The following is a 19103-nucleotide window of genomic DNA, read 5'->3' as shown; positions in this document are numbered from 1 at the left end:
ACTTTGCTTGCACGTAATAAAGAGCAAGATAGAAGATATAGGGCTTTCTAGAATTACCCACACACACACACAAGAGGTACCTTGATATAAATGATAACCCAAACAAATTAGTCGTGATAGACGAAATCTAAGGCCTTTGTTTTTATTTTTATTTTTATTTTTTTTAATTTTAATTTTTTGTCGCATGCTCCATAATTATTAGTTTATAATTTTAAGCAAAACTCATTTGCGTAATATATCCAGTTATGTTATTTTTATTTCAATTCCCAACGTGCGCGCGCCTGTTGCGAACCATCGCGGAAAAAACCAAAAAGCTTGAAATGAAAACAAACAGAAAGGAACATTACCTTGAATATGAGCCGTCCGATTCAACCATAAACCAATCCAACGGTGAAAAGGACTTTTTCCTTTTTTGGAGAGAGAGGATGCTTCCTTCGTCCAAGGAGGAAGCTAGCTCGGTGTGAAGCCAAGTCTTCCAGTCCACATTTCAAACTCTCTCTTTCTCTATAAATACCTCTCCACTCTTCTTTTCCACTCTCAAACTCAAACTCATCCTCACTTCTAAACGCAATTCAAATCCTCTCTCTCTCTCTCTCTCTCTAAGAAAAACTAGTTCCCTCTCATCTCATATCATGGAGGCTGCTTTTGAGTTTTCTTCGGAACTTGATCGCATCAAGCTTCACTTGCTTGGTGAGCTTTCTCCTTTAGGAATGGGAGCCTTTTTCTCTAATGATACAGAGGTTTCCGCTTCTGAATCTCAATCCAACTCTTCTTCTTCTTCCTTGAGTTATCGAACTTCGAGTTTGGACTCTAACGAGCTTTCTTCCGACTCTTCTATGGCTTTTGATGACTTGTTTAGCTCTAACGGCCTTTTTGACTTTACTTTCCCAACTGATTTCCCTCAATTCGAAGTGAAGCCTGAAATCATCGACTTATCTACACCGAAACCCCTCGATTCAACAAACTGTTGCTCCGAATCCGAACTGAAACCGACTGTACCGAAAACCCTAACTGAATCGAACAGGAAGCCATCGCTGAAGATCTCGCTCCCGAGCAAGGGCACAACCGAATGGATCCGGTTCGGTAACCTGGATCAGCCACAACCGGAACCATCGGTTTCGGCAGTACCCGTACCCGCAGCACAAAACAATAACAACAGCAATTCGGGCGTGGAAGAGAAGAAAAGGCACTACAGAGGAGTCCGACAAAGGCCATGGGGCAAGTACGCCGCGGAGATCCGAGACCCGAACCGACGTGGCTCTCGGGTCTGGCTCGGGACCTTCGACACCGCCATCGAAGCAGCTAAGGCTTACGATCGAGCCGCGTTCAAGCTCCGCGGCTCGAAAGCCATACTCAATTTCCCGCTCGAAGCCGGGAAGCCTGAAACGACGGCAGCGACTGTCGTTTCGAGCAACGACAAAAAACGACGCCGTGACGAAGAAGAGCAAGTGGTTGAGGAAGTGAAAGTTGTGGTGAAGAAAGAGAGAGTAACGGAATCTCAAGACGTCATGAGTTATTTGAGGGATATTCCGTTGACGCCGTCAAGTTGGACGGCGGTATGCGATTGGGACACTGACGTTAAAGGGATATTTAACGTTCCTCCGTTGTCGCCGTTATCTCCCCACCCTCAGATGGGTTATCCACAACTCATGGTGGTATGAGAATGAGAGTGCTTTTTAAATTAAAAGTTAAAACATGAACATTTTTAGTGTGTGAGTGGATGAGGCTTACTATACTGGTGGTTTACTAAGCCCACCTCATTCAAATTTGTTGTTACCATTGTATTTATTTTGATTTTCACTAGAATCACAAGTATCCAAATGCAGGCTTTTGTATGGGTTTTGTTTTGGGAATTCATGTGTGTACATTCAAATTGGAGAGGTTTTATGTTATTAATTGTGATCTTATTCTTTTATTAACCAAAAAAAAAAAAAAAATGTAGTCATAACAGTGAGTTAAGTGTTTTGTAATTTAATCAATACTTTCTAATGTCTTTAACAGAAACCATAAGTATCAAATGGAAATCAAATAAAATTCGAAGACATAACAATATTGAAAAACTATTGAGGAAAAAGTGGATAAAATTATTCAACTTTAGTATTTTCATTTTTGTATGGCAAATTGACAACATTTCAGTATGTTCTAATCTTATATAAAAGGTTGTCATGAGATTTAGCACATAATATTCACTATTATATTTTTCTTAAAAACAAATATTCAATATTATGTGAAACAAGAAATATAATTTTTTTATTTGTAAAAATTTTATTTTTATCTACTAAGAAAAAACAAATCCCAATCAATGGAGTAAATACTCATTGAGTAAATGATAACCATCATTGAAAGGTTTCAATAGAAGTCTTATCCTTTTGTTATACAGATTTGTTCTTTGCTAATTATATTGCTGCAACATGACAATAATCTTCAATTAGGTCAACTAATGTTGTTTGGTATTTTTAATGAAAATGTCTAAATTGCAATTTCATTTTTCACCTAAGATGTATAAATAAAAAATATTACACGCATACCTATGAATTTGCCAAAAATTTAGTTAACCTAAATTTACGGGGCACATCCTCTTTATAGCTTTAGCATGCGTTTGTGAAGAAATGAAGTTGCATTTTGCGTTTTTGACTGGGTTTCATGGTACTGTTCACGATCCAACCAAACCACCAAAAATGTAGATTTCTAGATAAATCTTAGGTCCCACGGCATTATGCATAACTTAAAAATTATTTTGCTATAGTGTTTTCAGCAATAAATTTTTAATTTTCAGCAAATAAACGGTACCCAAACAGACTCTTAGAAGCCATCCATTCTACACTAGCATAATGTTGGTTTTCAAGTTAATCTAAGTTGAAGCCTATCGGAATTGTTGGAGATAGCTTTAATATCTTCTATGGCAGGAGAGAACAAGATTTTATTTCAAATCTTGCCAATTTCTTCCATTTCATAGTTTATAAGTTCACATTTTATTTTCTAAGATTTAATAGTGTTATAGTGCATTTATTGCTACGTCATTTAAAATTTTAAATAACGTAGTAAAATTGAAACATCAATGAAATCAACAAAATGGACAAAATCTTTATATTTGTAACATCTATGAAATGGACGAAATGGACAAAATTTGAAATAAATTAGGAGTTTGGTCAATGTAATGAACTCTTTCAAACATAAATGACTTAGGTGATTTGAACAAAGAAAAAGAAAAACAATTTTTTTTTTTTTTGGTTGAAAAAAGCCTTTGTTTTTCTTTTTTGCTAAGTAAAATTGAAAAAGTTAAGAGTTTGTAATTAATATATGTTAGCAAGGTCAAGATAATGCTGATGATTGTAAAGATGATGTGAATGGTGGGAATTTGCAGCAATCTTGTGGACCTAGTTTTTTGCGTGGAAGTTGTAGTGAAGTAAGAAAGAATATTTCCATCAGTACGAACCTAAATTTATAATTGGGAATTTCCAGAAATCTTGTGGACCTAGTTTTTTGCGTGAAAGTTGTAGTGAAGCAAGAAAGAATATTTCCATCAGTATGAACCTAAATTTATACTTACATTTATTTTTCTTATAGATCTCTGATGCTCTAGGGTTTTTTCTTTCTTTCCCACTTCTTTTTTAATAGGCAAATTAGTTTACACCCAAATGGATAATCAAAGATCATACTCTTCATCACTTTTTATTTTATTTTATTTTTAAAAGAGAAGAATATGTCATTTAGTCTAAATACCATTGTCAATGATCTAAATTAACTTGTTGAGAATTCATCTAGACATTATAGAAATTATTTATTCATCCATGTCAAAAAGGGATATTTATTAGAAACTTCATTTCTTGCCGTGATCTTGAATTCGAATGATGAATAAGCCTTATAAGGTCAATGTTGAAGGTTCCATTTGGTTAGATGGATAAAGTAATCTCTTCAAATCTTTATGTTAAAAAAGTCCTATCGTATTTGTTAATTAGTCCAGGAACCACCATAGACTAGGAAACTTAGCTTCAAATGTCAATTTGTTTTGAATTGTGATATATGTCAAATGGTTGTATTTAGGAATTTCTTAAACAGAACAGAAGTTTCTGTTTGAAAAATAAATATATATACTCAAAAATATAGAAGAAGATAGATATCAGTTTCGTCCGAAGATAAGAGAAGAAAAAGGGAGGGGGACCAAGGGCAATCACATGATGAATTGTAACTTTAGGGATGACAATGGTCATTTGTATTATTTAGATTTGTCTAATTAGTCGATTTTATGAGACTTTCCTCTCATTTTATGTGTTGAATCTCAATGATTACATAAAACCGTCTCATAAAATACATTTTCAATCAGACAGAATATTCACATCAATTGTCAACCTACTCGTAATTGCATTCCTATCTCTTATGTCTGTGTTGACCCAAGCTTTTAAGGCTTGTGGGGAACGTACTGTTGACAATGTATCCTTCTTGCTTTGATTTGGTCACCTTAACAGTAACCTGGCATTTAAGACTTAGCCACAAACCAAAGGATGAGGGTGAAAAGGTAAAGAAGAAGAACAAAAGGTTCACATTTTTTAAGTGAAAAACTTTCAACAAATGGGGGAAGACGTGAGTCCATTCTAGTTGGGAAAAAAACATATTTTGCCATATATAAAATCAATGACAACCTGTGATCAAAAAGCAAAATTGGTCCGAAAGAATTTGTACGACCAACCTCAGGTCCTCAGCCAATAGTTCTCAAAAAAACATTAAAAAAAACTTCAGCCAATAGTAATAGCTAGGTTATAATAAAATTAAATTGTTTATGAACTATTCAGACTTAAACTCATTTTTAAACTCAACTATTAACCGAATTAAACTCAATATATAATAATATTTTGTGAACAAGTCTAAATATGAGACTTAATTTTTATATATATATAACATATTATATGTTTATATGGTTTATATATGTGTGTAAAAATATACTTATATAGACTTAATATTTGATTGTATAATTTTGTAAATAAGCTCATAGGATACCAAAATTATTATTTATAATTTATTGATAATACAAATAGTTCATTTATATATAATTTTTAACAACACAAGGCTAATAAATTGAAATTTTTATAAGTTTATAAACAAATATCACTCTATATAATAAATTCAAATGATATAATTTCATCTATAATACTATAATTTAGTTATTTACTATTAGTAAAGATCGTTCAGTGAAGGGATAAAATATTTTAGTTGTGGTATTTAGTATTTACTATATATAAAAAAAAATAAGTTAATCAAATAACTCATTCATAAATTCCTACTTATTTGAGCACAAAATAAATAAAGCCTGAGTGTGTAATTTAGCTTGGTTATAAATTCAGTCTGGACTTCCCATTATTTATATATATTCAAGCTGGGCTCGATTTTGTGAAAAAAATAAGAATAAATAAACCAATATTATATAAACTTTTAATTTTGAGCTTGTTTTTTCAACTCTAGCTAATTAATACTGGATGATTAAATTTCCCAACAAGTTTATGTTCTAACAATTAACATTGTGCCAAAGGTTAATACCACTCGCTTTGCTTTCATCATGATTATCTAAGGATCCAAGCCTTGAGTTAAATACTCTACTATCTGTTTCAGTGAGTAATTATCCAATCAGCTATATATATATCATCTATCTTCTTTCAATTCTCATCCTAAGCTCCTAATTTCGTCACCACCACTATTTTAAATTTTTGTTTCCATTATTCAAACCTTCTATAACACATGATTCGAAGTTGACCGTAAAACTTTTTAATATATAGCATTTACTCACACCAAACATCATTTTAGATGTCTTATAGTGCCAGACCCAGAATGCAAAAACTAGTCTTTGGTCAATAAGAAGAACAACGTAAAGTAATGCATGTACGTTCAGTCAGTACACACTAGAATTAAGTCGGTGACAATTAAAGTAGATGTTTGGTGGCGGTGTTGGAGGTCTTGGGAAGTGGTAAAGAGAGAATTATATGTGTTGTTTTTTAAGCTTGCGTACAGTTTTCGAAGATTCTTCACAGTTCACACAGTATTTTATAGTGGTTGAGTTATACTCGCAATCATAGAAAAATAATGCAAAACTAGCTAGGTGTTATGTATTAGTTATGACCCATGGAAATATATAAATTTTGTGATTGAAAGTGTTGCTGCAAATTGATGGAGATCATCCTTGATTTTTGGTAAAGAAAATAATAAAACACACTGCTAATACAGCAAAAAGTTTGAAAAATATGAAGGACAAGTGGACAACTAGAAAATGTCATGCAGCAACTTTTCTTCGAGTTAGAAGTTTCCAATTCCCTTGCTTTTTTGTTTGGTATATTTTGTATGACCTTGCAAACATGATCTTTGAAGAGATCCTGTCTTTTCAATATAGTAATATATAAAACTGCATCATTTGACTTTTTTGTTAATTTTTCCTTTTGTGGTTATATATTCACATAATATTCAATATTCACTATTATATTTTTCTTAAAAACAAATATTCAATATTATGTGAAACAAGAAATATAATTTTTTTATTTGTAAAAATTTTATTTTTATCTACTAAGAAAAAACATATCTCAATCAATGGAGTAAATACTCATTGAGTAAATGATAACTATCATTGAAAGGTTTCAATAGAAGTCTCATCCATTTGTTATACAGATTCATTCTTTGCTAATTATATTGCTGCAACATGACAATTATCTTCAATTAGGTCAACTAATATTGTTTGGTATTTTTAATGAAGATGTCTAAATTGCAATTTCTTTTCTCACCTATGAATTTGCCAAAACTTTAGTTAACCTAAATTTACTAGGCACATCCTCTTTATAGCTTTAGCGTGCGTTTGTGTAGAAATGAAGTTGCGTTTTGTGTTTTTGACTGGGTTCCATTGTACTATTCACGACCTAGCCAAACCACCAAAAATGTAGATTTCTAGGTAAATCCTAGGTCCCACGGCACTATTCATAACTTAAAAATTATTTTGTTATAGTGTTTTCAGCAATAAGTTTTCAATTTTCAGTAAATAAGTGGTACCTAAATAGACTCTTAGAAGCCATCCATTCTACACTAGCATAATGTTGGTTTTCAAGTTAATCTAAGTTGAAGCCTATCGGAATTGTTGGAGATAGCTTTAATATCTTCTATGGCAGGAGAGAACAAGATTTTATTTCAAATCTTGTCAATTTCTTCCGTTTCATAGTTTATAACTTCACATTTTATTTTCTAAGATTTAATAGTGTTATAGTGTATTTATTGCTACGTCATTTAAAATTTTAAATAACGTAGTAAAATTGAAACATCAATGAAATCAACAAAATGGACAAAATCTTTATATTTGTAACATCTATGAAATGGACGAAATGGACAAAATTTGAAATAAATTAGGAGTTTGGTCAATGTAATGAACTCTTTCAAACATAAATGACTTAGGTGATTTGAACAAAGAAAAAGAAAAACAATTTTTTTTTTTGGTTGAAAAAAGCCTTTGTTTTTCTTTTTTGCTAAGTAAAATTGAAAAAGTTTTTGTAATTAATATATGTTAGCAAGGTCAAGATAATGCTGATGATTGTAAAGATGATGTGAATGAGTGGGAATTTGCAGCAATCTTGTGGACCTAGGTTTTTGCGTGGAAGTTGTAGTGAAGCAAGAAAGAATATTTCCATCAGTACAAACCTAAATTTATAATTGGGAATTTGTAGAAATCTTGTGGACCTAGTTTTTTGCGTGAAAGTTGTAGTGAAGCAAGAAAGAATATTTCCATCAGTATGAACCTAAATTTATACTTACAGTTATTTTTCTTATAGATCTCTAATGCTCTAGGGTTTTTTCTTTCTTTTCCACTTCTTTTTTAATAGGCAAATCAGTTTACACTCAAATGGATAATCAAAGATCATACTCTTCATCACTTTTTATTTTATTTTATTTTTAAAAGAGAAGAATATGTCATTTAGTCTAAATACCATTGTCAATGATCTAAATTAACTTGTTGAGAATTCATCTAGACATTATAGAAATTATTTATTCATCCATGTCAAAAAGGGATATTTATTAGAAACTTCATTTCTTGCCGTGACCTTGAATTCGAATGATGAATAAGCCTTATAAGGTCAATGTTGAAGGTTCCATTTGGTTTGATGGATAAAGTAATCTCTTCAAATCTTTATGTTAAAAAAGTCCTATCGTATTTGTTAAGTCCAGGAACCACCATAGACTAGGAAACTTAGCTTCAAATGTCAATTTGTTTTGAATTGTGAATCTGTGATATATGTCAAATGGTTGTATTTGGGATTTCTTAAACAGAACAGAAGTTTCTGTTTGAAAAATAAATATATGTGCTCAAAAATATAGAAGTTTCTGTTTGAAAAATAAATTTATACACTCAAAAATATAGAAGAAGATAGATATCAGTTACGTCCGAAGATAAGAGAAGAAAAAGGGTGGGGGACCAAGGGCAATCACATGATGAATGGTAACTTTAGGGATGGTAATGGTCATTTGTATTATTTAGATTTGTCAAATTAGTCGATTTCATGAGACTTTCCTCTCATTTTATGTGTTGAATCTCAATGACATATATATATATATATATATATATGAGTCCTACATACAATATGTGAGGATGGATAATTTCATAAAACCGTCTCATAAAATACATTCTCAGTCAGACAGAATGTTCACATCAATTGTCAACCCACTCGTAATTGCATTCCTATCCCTTATGTCTGTGTTGACCCAAGCTTTTAAGGCTTGTGGGGAACGTACTGTTGGCAATGTATCCTTCTTGCTTTGATTTGGTCACCTTAACAGTAACCTGGCATTTAAGACTTAGCCACAAATCAAAGGATGAGGGTGAAAAGGTAAAGAAGAAGAACAAAAGGTTCACATTTTTTAAAGTGAAAAACTTTCAACAAATGGGGGAAGACGTGGGTCCATTCTAGTTGGGAAAAAAACATATTTTTGCTATATATAAAATCAATGACAACCTGTGATCAAAAAGCAAAATTGGTCCGAAAGAATTTGTACGGCCAACCTCAGGTCCTCAGCCAATAGTTCTCAAAAAAACATTAAAAAAAACTTCAGCCAATAGTAATAGCTAGGTTATAATAAAATTAAATTGTTTATGAACTATTCAGACTTAAACTCATATTTAAACTCAACTATTAACCGAATTAAACTCAATATATAATAATATTTTATGAACAAATCTAAATATGAGACTTAATTATATATATATAACATATTATATGTTTATATGGTTTATATATGTGTGTAAAAATATACTTATATAGACTTAATATTTGATTGTATAATTTTGTAAATAAGCTCATAAGATACCAAAATCATTAATTATTTATAATTTATTGATAATACAAATAGTTCATTTATATATAATTTTTAACAACACAAGGCTAATAAATTGCAATTTTTATAAGTTTATAAACAAATATCACTCTATATAATAAATTCAAATGATATAATTTCATTTATAATACTATAATTTAGTTATTTATTATTAGTAAAGATCGTTCGGTGAAGGGATAAAATATTTTAGTTGTGGTATTTAGTATTTACTATATATAAAAAATAATAATTTAATCAAATAATTCATTCATAAATTCCTACTTATTTGAGCACAAAATAAATAAAGCCTGAGTGTGTAATTTAGCTTGGTTATAAATTCAGTCTGGGCTTCCCATTATTTATATATATTCAAGCTGCTGGGCTTGATTTTGCGAAAAAAAATAAGAATAAATAAACCAATATTATATAAACTTTTAATTTTGAGCTTGTTTTTTCAACTCTAGCTAATTAATACTGGATGATTAAATTTCCCAACAAGTTTATGTTCTAACAATTAACATTTTGCCAAAGTACCACTCGCTTTGCTTTCATCATGATTATCTAAGGATCCAAGCCTTGAGTTAAATACTATACTATCTGTTTCAGTACGAGTAATTATCCAATCAGCTATATATATATATATATATCATCTATCTTCTTTCAATTCTTATCCTAAGCTCCTAATTTCGTCACCACCACTATTTTAAATTTTTGTTTCCATTATTAAAACCTTCTATAACACATGATTCGAAGTTGACCGTAAAACTTTTTAATATATAGCATTTACTCACACCAAACATCATTTTAGATGTCTTATAGTGCCAGACCCAGAATGCAAAAACTAGTCTTTAGTCAATAAGAAGAACAACGTAAAGTAATGCATGTACGTTCAGTCAGTACACACTACAATTAAGTCGGTGATAATTAAAGTAGATTTTTCGTGGCGGTGGTGCAAAAATGGCGGTGTTGGAGGTCTTGGGAAGTGGTAAAGAGAGAATTATATGCGTTGTTTTTTAAGCTTGCGTACAGTTTTCGAAGATTCTTCACAGTTAACACAGTATTTTATAGTGGTTGAGTTATACTCACTGAAGATGGTAAGATATAGATCCTGACGGGTCTACCTGACGGGCCTACCTGACGGACCTGACGGGTCCACCTGACGCGACGGACTGACAGGCCTATCTTAGTGGGCCCGACGGATCGGGACTGTGCAAGGATTATCCCGCGCGCTTTGAAGGCCCATCGCTGACAGACACAGTAAGGGCCCATGATCCAAAATCTCTATCGCCTAGAAAAACCCTATGATCCAAAAACGGAAATCCTTGCTCACTACGCTCAAAGGAATTTGTATGAGAGTCCCACATGGGAAAGATTTGGAAACCAAGAAGAAAAGTCAACCCTTTATCACTATAAAAGGCCTAACACCCTCAGGAATCGAGGTACGCTTTAATTGACCCTCTCTAACGCTCTAAGTAAAACAGAAGAATTCTAACTTGACCGTCGGAGAGCTTTTGGCCGGCACCACACCGGTGCTCTCTGAAGGACTTCTTTCGATTGCTTCTGTCGTGCAGGTTCACTTCGAGTCGCGAGTACGGTGTGACCCATTGGTGACAATTTTCGACGTCATCAGTTGGTGTCGTCTGTGGGGATCAACGTAGCACACTATCGCTTCCTAGACAAAAGAGTTACATGGTACTCACACGCTCGATGGCAACCACTAACGACGCTCAAGAAGAGGAAGCCCCTACGACTGCCCTTGAGAGACAGGTCAGGACGCTCGCCACAGCCGTGGAGCGCCTCACCAAACAAAATCACGATCTAGAAGAGCAGTTGAACCAAAAGAGTGCGGCGGTCAATAACCAAGGAGCGGATCAAGAAGGAACCAGCGCTGAAAGGAGGAATCATGACGGACCACAGGAGAGTAACGCCTCGAGCAAACAAGTGCGACGGGACGCTAGCATCCCTTCAGTGACGGATGCAGCTCCACAACCCATCATCGCGGAGATGCAGGCGATGAAGGAATAGATGGAAGTACTGATGAACGCTCTCAAGGGGCGAGTGTCCAATGATCTTGACGACCTTGTCAACCGGACTGACTCGCCATTTACGGCAACCGTCAATTCTTTCCCCCTGCCAAGTAAATTCCTCATGCCAAGTATGGATAGTTATGACGAAATCAAGGACCCTCTCGATCACCTAGAGACCTTCAAGACCCTGATGCACCTTCAGGGAGTGGCAGACGCAATTATGTGCAGGGCGTTCCCTACAACCCTAAAGGGCGCAGCAAGGATTTGGTTCAGCCGGCTAGCACCAAACTCCATCGGTACCTTCAAGGAGCTGAGCGCCCAATTCACAACGCACTTCATCGGAGGACATCGGTATAAGAAATCCACGGCTTGTTTAATGAATATCAAGCAGAGAGAGGAGGAGACGTTACGGGCCTACATATCACGCTTCAATAAAGAAGCGCTCTCGATCGACGAAGCCGACGACAAGATACTAGTGGCAGCGTTCACGAACGGGCTGAAGGGGGGTAAGTTTTTGTTCTCCCTATACAAAAACGACCCAAAGACCATGTCGGAGGTGCTTTACAGGGCCACCAAATATATGAACGCTGAAGACGCACTATTAGCCCGAGAAGATAGACCCAAGAAAAGAGACAGACAAGAGGATCCCCGACAGGACCAGGGGCGGAAGAAAGGAAGGATGGGAGATCGAAGGGAGGAGAGACGTCCAAAACCCATGGGCGCAAGGTTCACAAGTTTCACCCCGTTGACCGCTCCGATAGACCAAGTCCTAATGCAGATTAAGGACGAAGGATCCCTGACGTTTCCGGGAAAGCTGAAGAGTGATCCCAACAAAAGGTCCAGAGACAAATATTGCCGCTTCCATCGTGACCATGGTCACGACACGGCCGATTGCTACGACTTGAAGCAACAAATCGAAGCCCTTATCCGACAAGGGAAGCTGAAGAAGTTCGTCAGGAAGGAGAGAACGGATCAACCCCCACAAGAACAACACCCCCGTCGAGAAAACGAGCGACCAAGACCCCCATTAGGGGACATAAGGATGATAATTGGAGGAACAGCCGCGGCCGGATCGTCAAAAAAGGCTCGCAAAACATACTTTCGGATGGTACAGAATGTCCAGTTGGCGGGTACAGTTCCAAAGATGGCAAGAAGGGAAGGCCCCATTATCGGGTTCTCGGAAGAGGATGCAAGACGCCTACACCATCCACACGACGATGCCCTCGTCGTCAGCTTGCGGGCAGACGACTACAACATGCACCGAGTGTTGGTCGACAACGGTAGTTCGGCCGACATCATGTACTATCCGGCGTTCCAACAAATGAGGATTGACAGGGAGCAGCTGATACCGACAAACGCCCCGCTCGTTGGTTTCGGAGGGAGTAGAATATTCCCTTTGGACGCAGTCACGTTATCGGTGACAGTAGGAGATTACCCCCAACAAATCACCAAGGACTTAACATTCTTGGTGGTCGATTGCTCGTCAGCCTACAATGCTATTATTGGACGACCCACGCTCAACTCGTGGAAGGCGGCAACATCAACTTACCACCTAATGATCAAGTTCCCAACGGAGTATGGGGTAGGAAAGCTACGCGGAAGTCAAATTGCCACACGAGAATGCTACGTAGCTATGATGGAGGTGGAAGACCAGATCCAGGCCTTGAACATAGAAGAACACCGAACGACGGCAGAACCTACAGAGAAGCTAGAGGAGATAACTCTCGACAGTTCCAATCCAGACCGAACCACCAAGATCGGAACGCTTGCCAAACCCGCAATCTGTCAAGAGCTCGTAGCTTTCTTGAGAAGCAATAAGGATGTGTTCGCCTGGAGCCATGACGATATGCCAGGAATCGATCCCTCGGTCATGGTACATAAGTTGAATGTGTTGCCCTCATTTCCACCCGTCCGACAAAAGAAGAGAGTATTCGCCCCGGAACGAGACCAAGCAATAGCGGAAGAGGTCCGCAAACTCCAAGAGGCAAGCTTCATCAGGGAAGTCTACTACCCCGATTGACTGGCGAATGTGGTAATGGTGAAGAAAACGAGCGGCAAATGGCGGATGTGCGTGGACTTCACCGATCTTAACAAAGCATGCCCCAAAGATAGCTATCCCCTTCCAAGGGTCGACATCCTAGTAGACTCGACGGCTCAACACCAATTGCTAAGCTTCATGGATGCCTTCTCGGGTTATAACCAGATCCGCATACACGAGGACGATCAGGAGAAGACTTCGTTTGTAACCAGTCAAGGACTCTTCTGTTACAAAGTAATGCCATTCGGCCTGAAGAATGCAGGGGCAACATACCAAAGACTAATGAACAAGATGTTCACACAGCAAATCGGGAGGAATGTCCAAGTCTATGTCGACGACATGCTGGTGAAGAGCCGGAAGGAGGAAGACCACTTGGAAGATCTCAAAGAAACATTCGGCACGCTTCGATCCTACAACATGAAACTCAATCCGGGAAAGTGCGCATTCGGTGTAACGGCAGGCAAATTCCTAGGATTCATGGTATCTCAAAGGGGGATTGAAGCTAACCCGGACAAAATCCGAGCCATAATAGAGATGGCCCCCCCGAGAAATGTGAAGGAAGTACAGAGCCTTAACGGCAAGGTAACGGCATTGAATAGATTCGTGTCGAGAGCGACGGACAAGTGTTTACCCTTCTTTCGAACATTGAAAAAGTCATTCGAGTGGACGGACGAGTGTCAGCGAGCCTTCGAGGAGTTAAAAACCTATCTATCTTCACCACCTCTACTGAGCCCCTCGCAACCAGGTGAAGAACTCTTCCTCTATTTGGCTGTCTCCCCGGTGGCCGTCAGCGCGGCCTTAATCAGAGAAGAGGACAGGGCACAGAAGCCCGTGTACTACGCCAGCCGGGCGCTCCGCGGTGCCGAAGAAAGATACCAACCTATGGAGAAACTCGCTTTTGCATTGGTCACGGCGGCTCGCAAGCTCAAGCCCTACTTTCAAGCCCATACCGTGAACGTAATGACCGACAAGCCCTTGCGAAGGGCACTGAGTAATCCTGAAGCCGCGGGTCGACTGACGCTGTGGGCAATAGAATTGAGTGAGTTTGACATCAAGTACCGTCCACGTGTGGCCATTAAAGGACAAGCTGTAGCCGACTTCATAGCAGAGTTTACGCGTGACGAGGACAAGGGGGCAGAAGAACACCCCCAGTGGAACATCTACACCGACGGATCATCCAATCGGCGAGTTGGAAGAGCCGGCATAGTATTGCTGTCACCTGAAGGAGACAAGATTGAATGTATGGTCCGTCTCGACTTCCCCATTACCAACAATGAAGCAGAATACGAAGCGGTGGCGGCAGGACTCGACCTAGCCAAAGCCGCCGGAGCTGAAAGTGTGGTCGTGTATTGCGACTCTCAAGTCGTGACCAATCAAGTAAACGGAGATTATGAATGCAAGGGGGAAAGGTTGAAGAGATATCTTGATCAAGTAAGGGCGAGAGTCGACGGGCTAAAAGCAATGGTCGTCCAGATCCCCAGGGGAGAAAATGAGCTCGCCGATCGGCTAGCCAAAGCCGCTTCAGCAGAACATATGATGACACCGGGTAATGTACTTTCCTTTGTTCAAATCTTTCCACTAATAGACCCCGACAACATGCAGGAGATACGCTCCGAAAGAAACTGGACTACACAGATAATTTCATACTTAAAGGACGGGATACTGCCAGAATAGAAGGAGGCGGCGAGAAAGCTAAAAGTCCAAGCGGCGAGGTTCGTCTTGATAAAAGACATTCTTTACAAGAGAGGTTTCTCGTGTCCTTATCTAAGATGCCTGGGGGCTGAAGAGGCAGACTACGTAATGAGGGAAGTACACGAAGGGATATGCGGGAACCATTCTGGATCGCGGTCGCTAGTGCACAAACTGGTACGAGCTGGGTATTACTGGCCGACCATGCAAAAGGATGCCGAGTCCTACGTTAAAAGCTGCGACAAATGCCAGAGGTTCAGTAATTTTATCAGACAGCCAGCTGAAGAGCTAACCCCTATAACGGCCCCATGGCCGTTCGCTCAGTGGGGACTAGACATCATGGGACCTTTCCCAACGGCGATAAGGCAGCTAAAGTTCTTGGTAGTGGGTATTGACTACTTCACAAAATGGGTAGAAGCGGAAGCCTTGGCCACCATTACAGAAAAGAACATTAGAAGTTTTGTCTGGCGGAGCATCGTATGTAGGTTTGGTATTCCTAGAGTCCTTGTCTCAGATAACGGGAGGCAGTTCGACAACGGCCACTTCCGGGATTTCTGCACACAGTTAGGAATAAAAAACCACTACTCATCACCCGCCCATCCTCAGGCTAACGGCCAGGTTGAAGTCACGAACCGATCCCTGTTAAAGATTATCAAGACTCGGCTCGAGGGGGCAAAGGGCATATGGCCCGAAGAATTGCCGAGCATACTGTGGGCATATAGGACAACGGCGAGGACTCCAACAGGAGAGACACCATTTCGACTGACATACGGGAGCGAGGCGGTCATCCCTGCAGAAGTGGGGCTCACAAGTTACAGGGTTCACAACCATGACGAGAGCAGGAATGACGAATCCATGAGGCTACAGCTGGACCTGATAGACGAGGTTAGGTCGGCGGCGGAGCAAAGGATCGCTAGATACCAGGATCGTATGTCCAGACATTACAACTCCCGGGTCCGACACAGAAACTTCCAAGTAGGAGACCTCGTACTGTGGAAGGTCATGGGTGCAACTAGAGACTCTACACAGGGAAAACTCGGCCCCAACTGGGAAGGACCTTATAGAGTTATGTCATGGAAAAGGAAAGGAACATACCACCTGGAGACGACACATGGAGAGAAGCTACCGCATCCATGGAATGCTGAGCATTTGAGGAAATATTACCAGTAATAGAAACACGGCGAACAACAACTAATTTTCTTTCGGTTTAAGCTTTCTATAAGTTTTTCTTTTAACTGTTTTTCTTTTTCTACAATCTCGTCGTGCCTTTTTTAAGCCCAAGGGGGCAGACACTTTTCCTTTACGCATTTCTATAATCAGATGCAATCTTGATCTTCTACTTGAATGTATGTAATTGCAATTGTCCACAAAGTTAACGGAAACAAAATAAAGTCCACAAGATGGACGGATCATCCTACAAGGACGATCACTTTAAATCCACAAGATGGACGGATACAATATGAAATCCACAAGATGGACGGATCATCCTATATGGACGATCACTTTAAGTCCACAACGTGGACGGATCATCCTACAGGGATGATAACCTTAAGTCCACAAGATGGACGGACACAAAATAAAGTCCACAAGATGGACGGATCATCCTACAAGGACGATCACTTTAAATCCACAAGATGGACGGATCATCCTACAGGGATGATAACCTTAAGTCCACAAGATGGACGGATACAATATGAAGTCCACAAGACGGACGGATCATCCTACAAGGACGATCACTTTAAATCCACAAGATGGACGGATCATCCTACAGGGATGATAACCTTAAGTCCACAAGATGGACGGATACAATATAAGTCCACAAGATGGACGAACATAAAATAAAGTCCACAAGATGGACGGATACAATATAAGTCCACAAGATGGACGGACGTAAAATAAAGTCCACAAGATGGACGGATACAATATAAGTCCACAAGATGGACGGATCATCCTGCAAGGACGATCACTTTAAGTCCACAAGGTTTACTGATACAAAATGAAGTCCACAAGATGGACGGATCGTCCTACAAGGACGATCACCACAAGGTGGACGGACTATCCTAAAGGGTGATAACTTAGTCCATAAAATGGACGGATACAAAATAAAGTCCACAAGATGGACGGATCATCCTAAAGGGATGATAACATCCTACATGGATGATAACTTAGAGTCCACAGGATGGACGGATGCGAAATGAGATCCACAAGGTGGACGGATCACCCCAAGAAGATGACCACTTAAAGTTCACAGGTTGGACGGATCATCCACGACGTGGACGGAAATAAAATAAAGCAAACAAGACGGACTGATTATTTTAGACAATAAAATAGTATCCACAAGGTGGACGGAATATTCCACAGGTTTTGCAAAGAATAAATTTTTAAGATCAAAAACATACCTATACATGAACGGATACAAATAGGTCAAGCAATGGCAAAATTCAAAACATATAAAATGAAGTGCACGGATTCATTTAACAAAATAGGCCATTAAAAGGCAATGTTTACATGTCATCAACAACGGATGAGAATTGTTCCAAAAAGTTAAAAAAAAAAAAAAAAAAAAAAAAATCCTTCTACTGAGCCTTGTCCGCATTGTCGACGGGCTGAGGAACCGTCTCTGTGTCAGGCTCAGCTTGATCAACTTTCGCTGGTGCAGACGCCCCGTCACCAACGGCATTGTCGACATCAAAGAGGTCGTCTGTATCCTCTGAGGCAACAGGCACGACGGATGACTGAACCGGGTCTTCAACTTTGAACTTGGAAGCGTCCACGTCTGGATAAGCTTGCTTGACTTGATGGAGGGCATCCATGAAGCCCTGATGGAAAGAATCACCCAGCTCAGTGATTAAGGCATCGGAGTCACGGTATTCACGAACCGCCACGTCCTTAGCCTGACGGACTTCATTTTTCAGCTCCGCTATCTCTTTGTCCTTGCTTTCTAGAGCCTTCTTTGCCTTCTCTGTCATCTGTTCAAGGATCTTCCTTGCCTTCTCCGAGAGCTCAAGCTTCTTCTCTATCTTGGGTCTCCAATTTCGCAATTGGAGGAGTTCTTCCTCCGTCTTCTCCGCCTTGGCCCGTACACGATCCAAAGCCGTCTCATGGCTGAGGCACCGTCCCATCAGCCCCTTCATCATGACCATTGCCTAAAAAATAACAACATAGTTATAAAACAAACTTTCGGCAGATGATTTAAGTTGTATTTGAATAGTAGACGGACTATCTTACCTGTGTAATTGCAAACAGGCCCGTCTCACCCATGGCCTCCGTCGAGTGATTGCCTAAATCTTCATAATCCTCCGCCGAGATGATGGAGGAAATCTGTTCTAAGGCATGCTTAGAATCCTCTCGAAGAAGGACGGGCGGCTTCTCGTCATCCTTCGACGGGCCCTTCATCAAGCCCTTGCCAACCCCGTGCTTGGTTGGAGTGACCGTCTTCGGAGGCTCCGCCATGAGTCCCACGACGGGATCTAAAGACACTTTGGCCTTCTTGGCCTGGCGATCCGCTTTGGGCTGAGTTTTCCGCTTCGCAGACGGATTGCTTGGGCCCGTCGCAGGGGGAGCGTCGTCAGTAGTCTTCTTTGCAGCCTTTGACCGGATCAGGGCTCTTCTCTTAGCATCGTCCATCTCTGAAACATGGACGGGGGAGTTAATTAACAAAAAATAAGATGCATAATTTTTTCAAGTAAAGGGTGACGAACTTACGCCTCCTTATCTGTGCTTCGTACTTGACGGCTGCCGCTGTAGGTTCCGGTCCGTCGCAATACCAGTGAATGGTATTTAGTGTTACCAGCTTCGCCCAAGTCCTTTCCTCCGGCTTGGTCTTTGAGAGAATCTTCTTAAGGAAAGCAAACTCCTTAAGGTCAATTTGGGGCCGTCGTCTAACTACAAAAGAAGAAAGAGGACGGTTAGATTATATTCAAAAAACTTAGTAATATTAAAGTTTGAAAGATAGTCCATACTAGACGGGTCCAATATGCCCCAAGTAGTGTCGACGGGCATGAAATCCGTTTCCCCAG

The 19103-nt window shown here is 39.2% G+C and overlaps 2 protein-coding genes across 2 annotated transcripts; one reads left to right on the top strand and one right to left on the bottom strand.

Annotated features, from left to right (window-relative positions):
• The first annotated feature begins 525 nt into the window (after positions 1-525).
• Positions 526-1892, top strand: LOC126708900 (ethylene-responsive transcription factor 5-like). Its single transcript, XM_050408900.1, has one exon. It carries the CDS (start codon positions 633-635, stop codon positions 1659-1661), a length of 1029 nt encoding a protein of 342 aa, XP_050264857.1. The 5' UTR covers positions 526-632; the 3' UTR covers positions 1662-1892.
• A 15768-nt stretch (positions 1893-17660) lies between these two features.
• On the bottom strand, positions 17661-18714 carry LOC126708427 (uncharacterized). Its single transcript, XM_050408219.1, has 2 exons — positions 18313-18714; positions 17661-18230 (listed from the first exon to the last, which is right to left on the bottom strand). The coding sequence occupies exons 1-2, from the start codon at positions 18709-18711 to the stop codon at positions 17661-17663; spliced, it is 969 nt and encodes a 322-aa protein (XP_050264176.1). The 5' UTR covers positions 18712-18714.
• Positions 18715-19103: the final 389 nt, after the last annotated feature.

The sequence above is a fragment of the Quercus robur genome, chromosome 12, assembly GCF_932294415.1.
Source record: "Quercus robur chromosome 12, dhQueRobu3.1, whole genome shotgun sequence".
Classification (NCBI taxonomy): domain Eukaryota; kingdom Viridiplantae; phylum Streptophyta; class Magnoliopsida; order Fagales; family Fagaceae; genus Quercus; species Quercus robur.
This window is presented reverse-complemented; position numbering and strand designations above follow the sequence as displayed.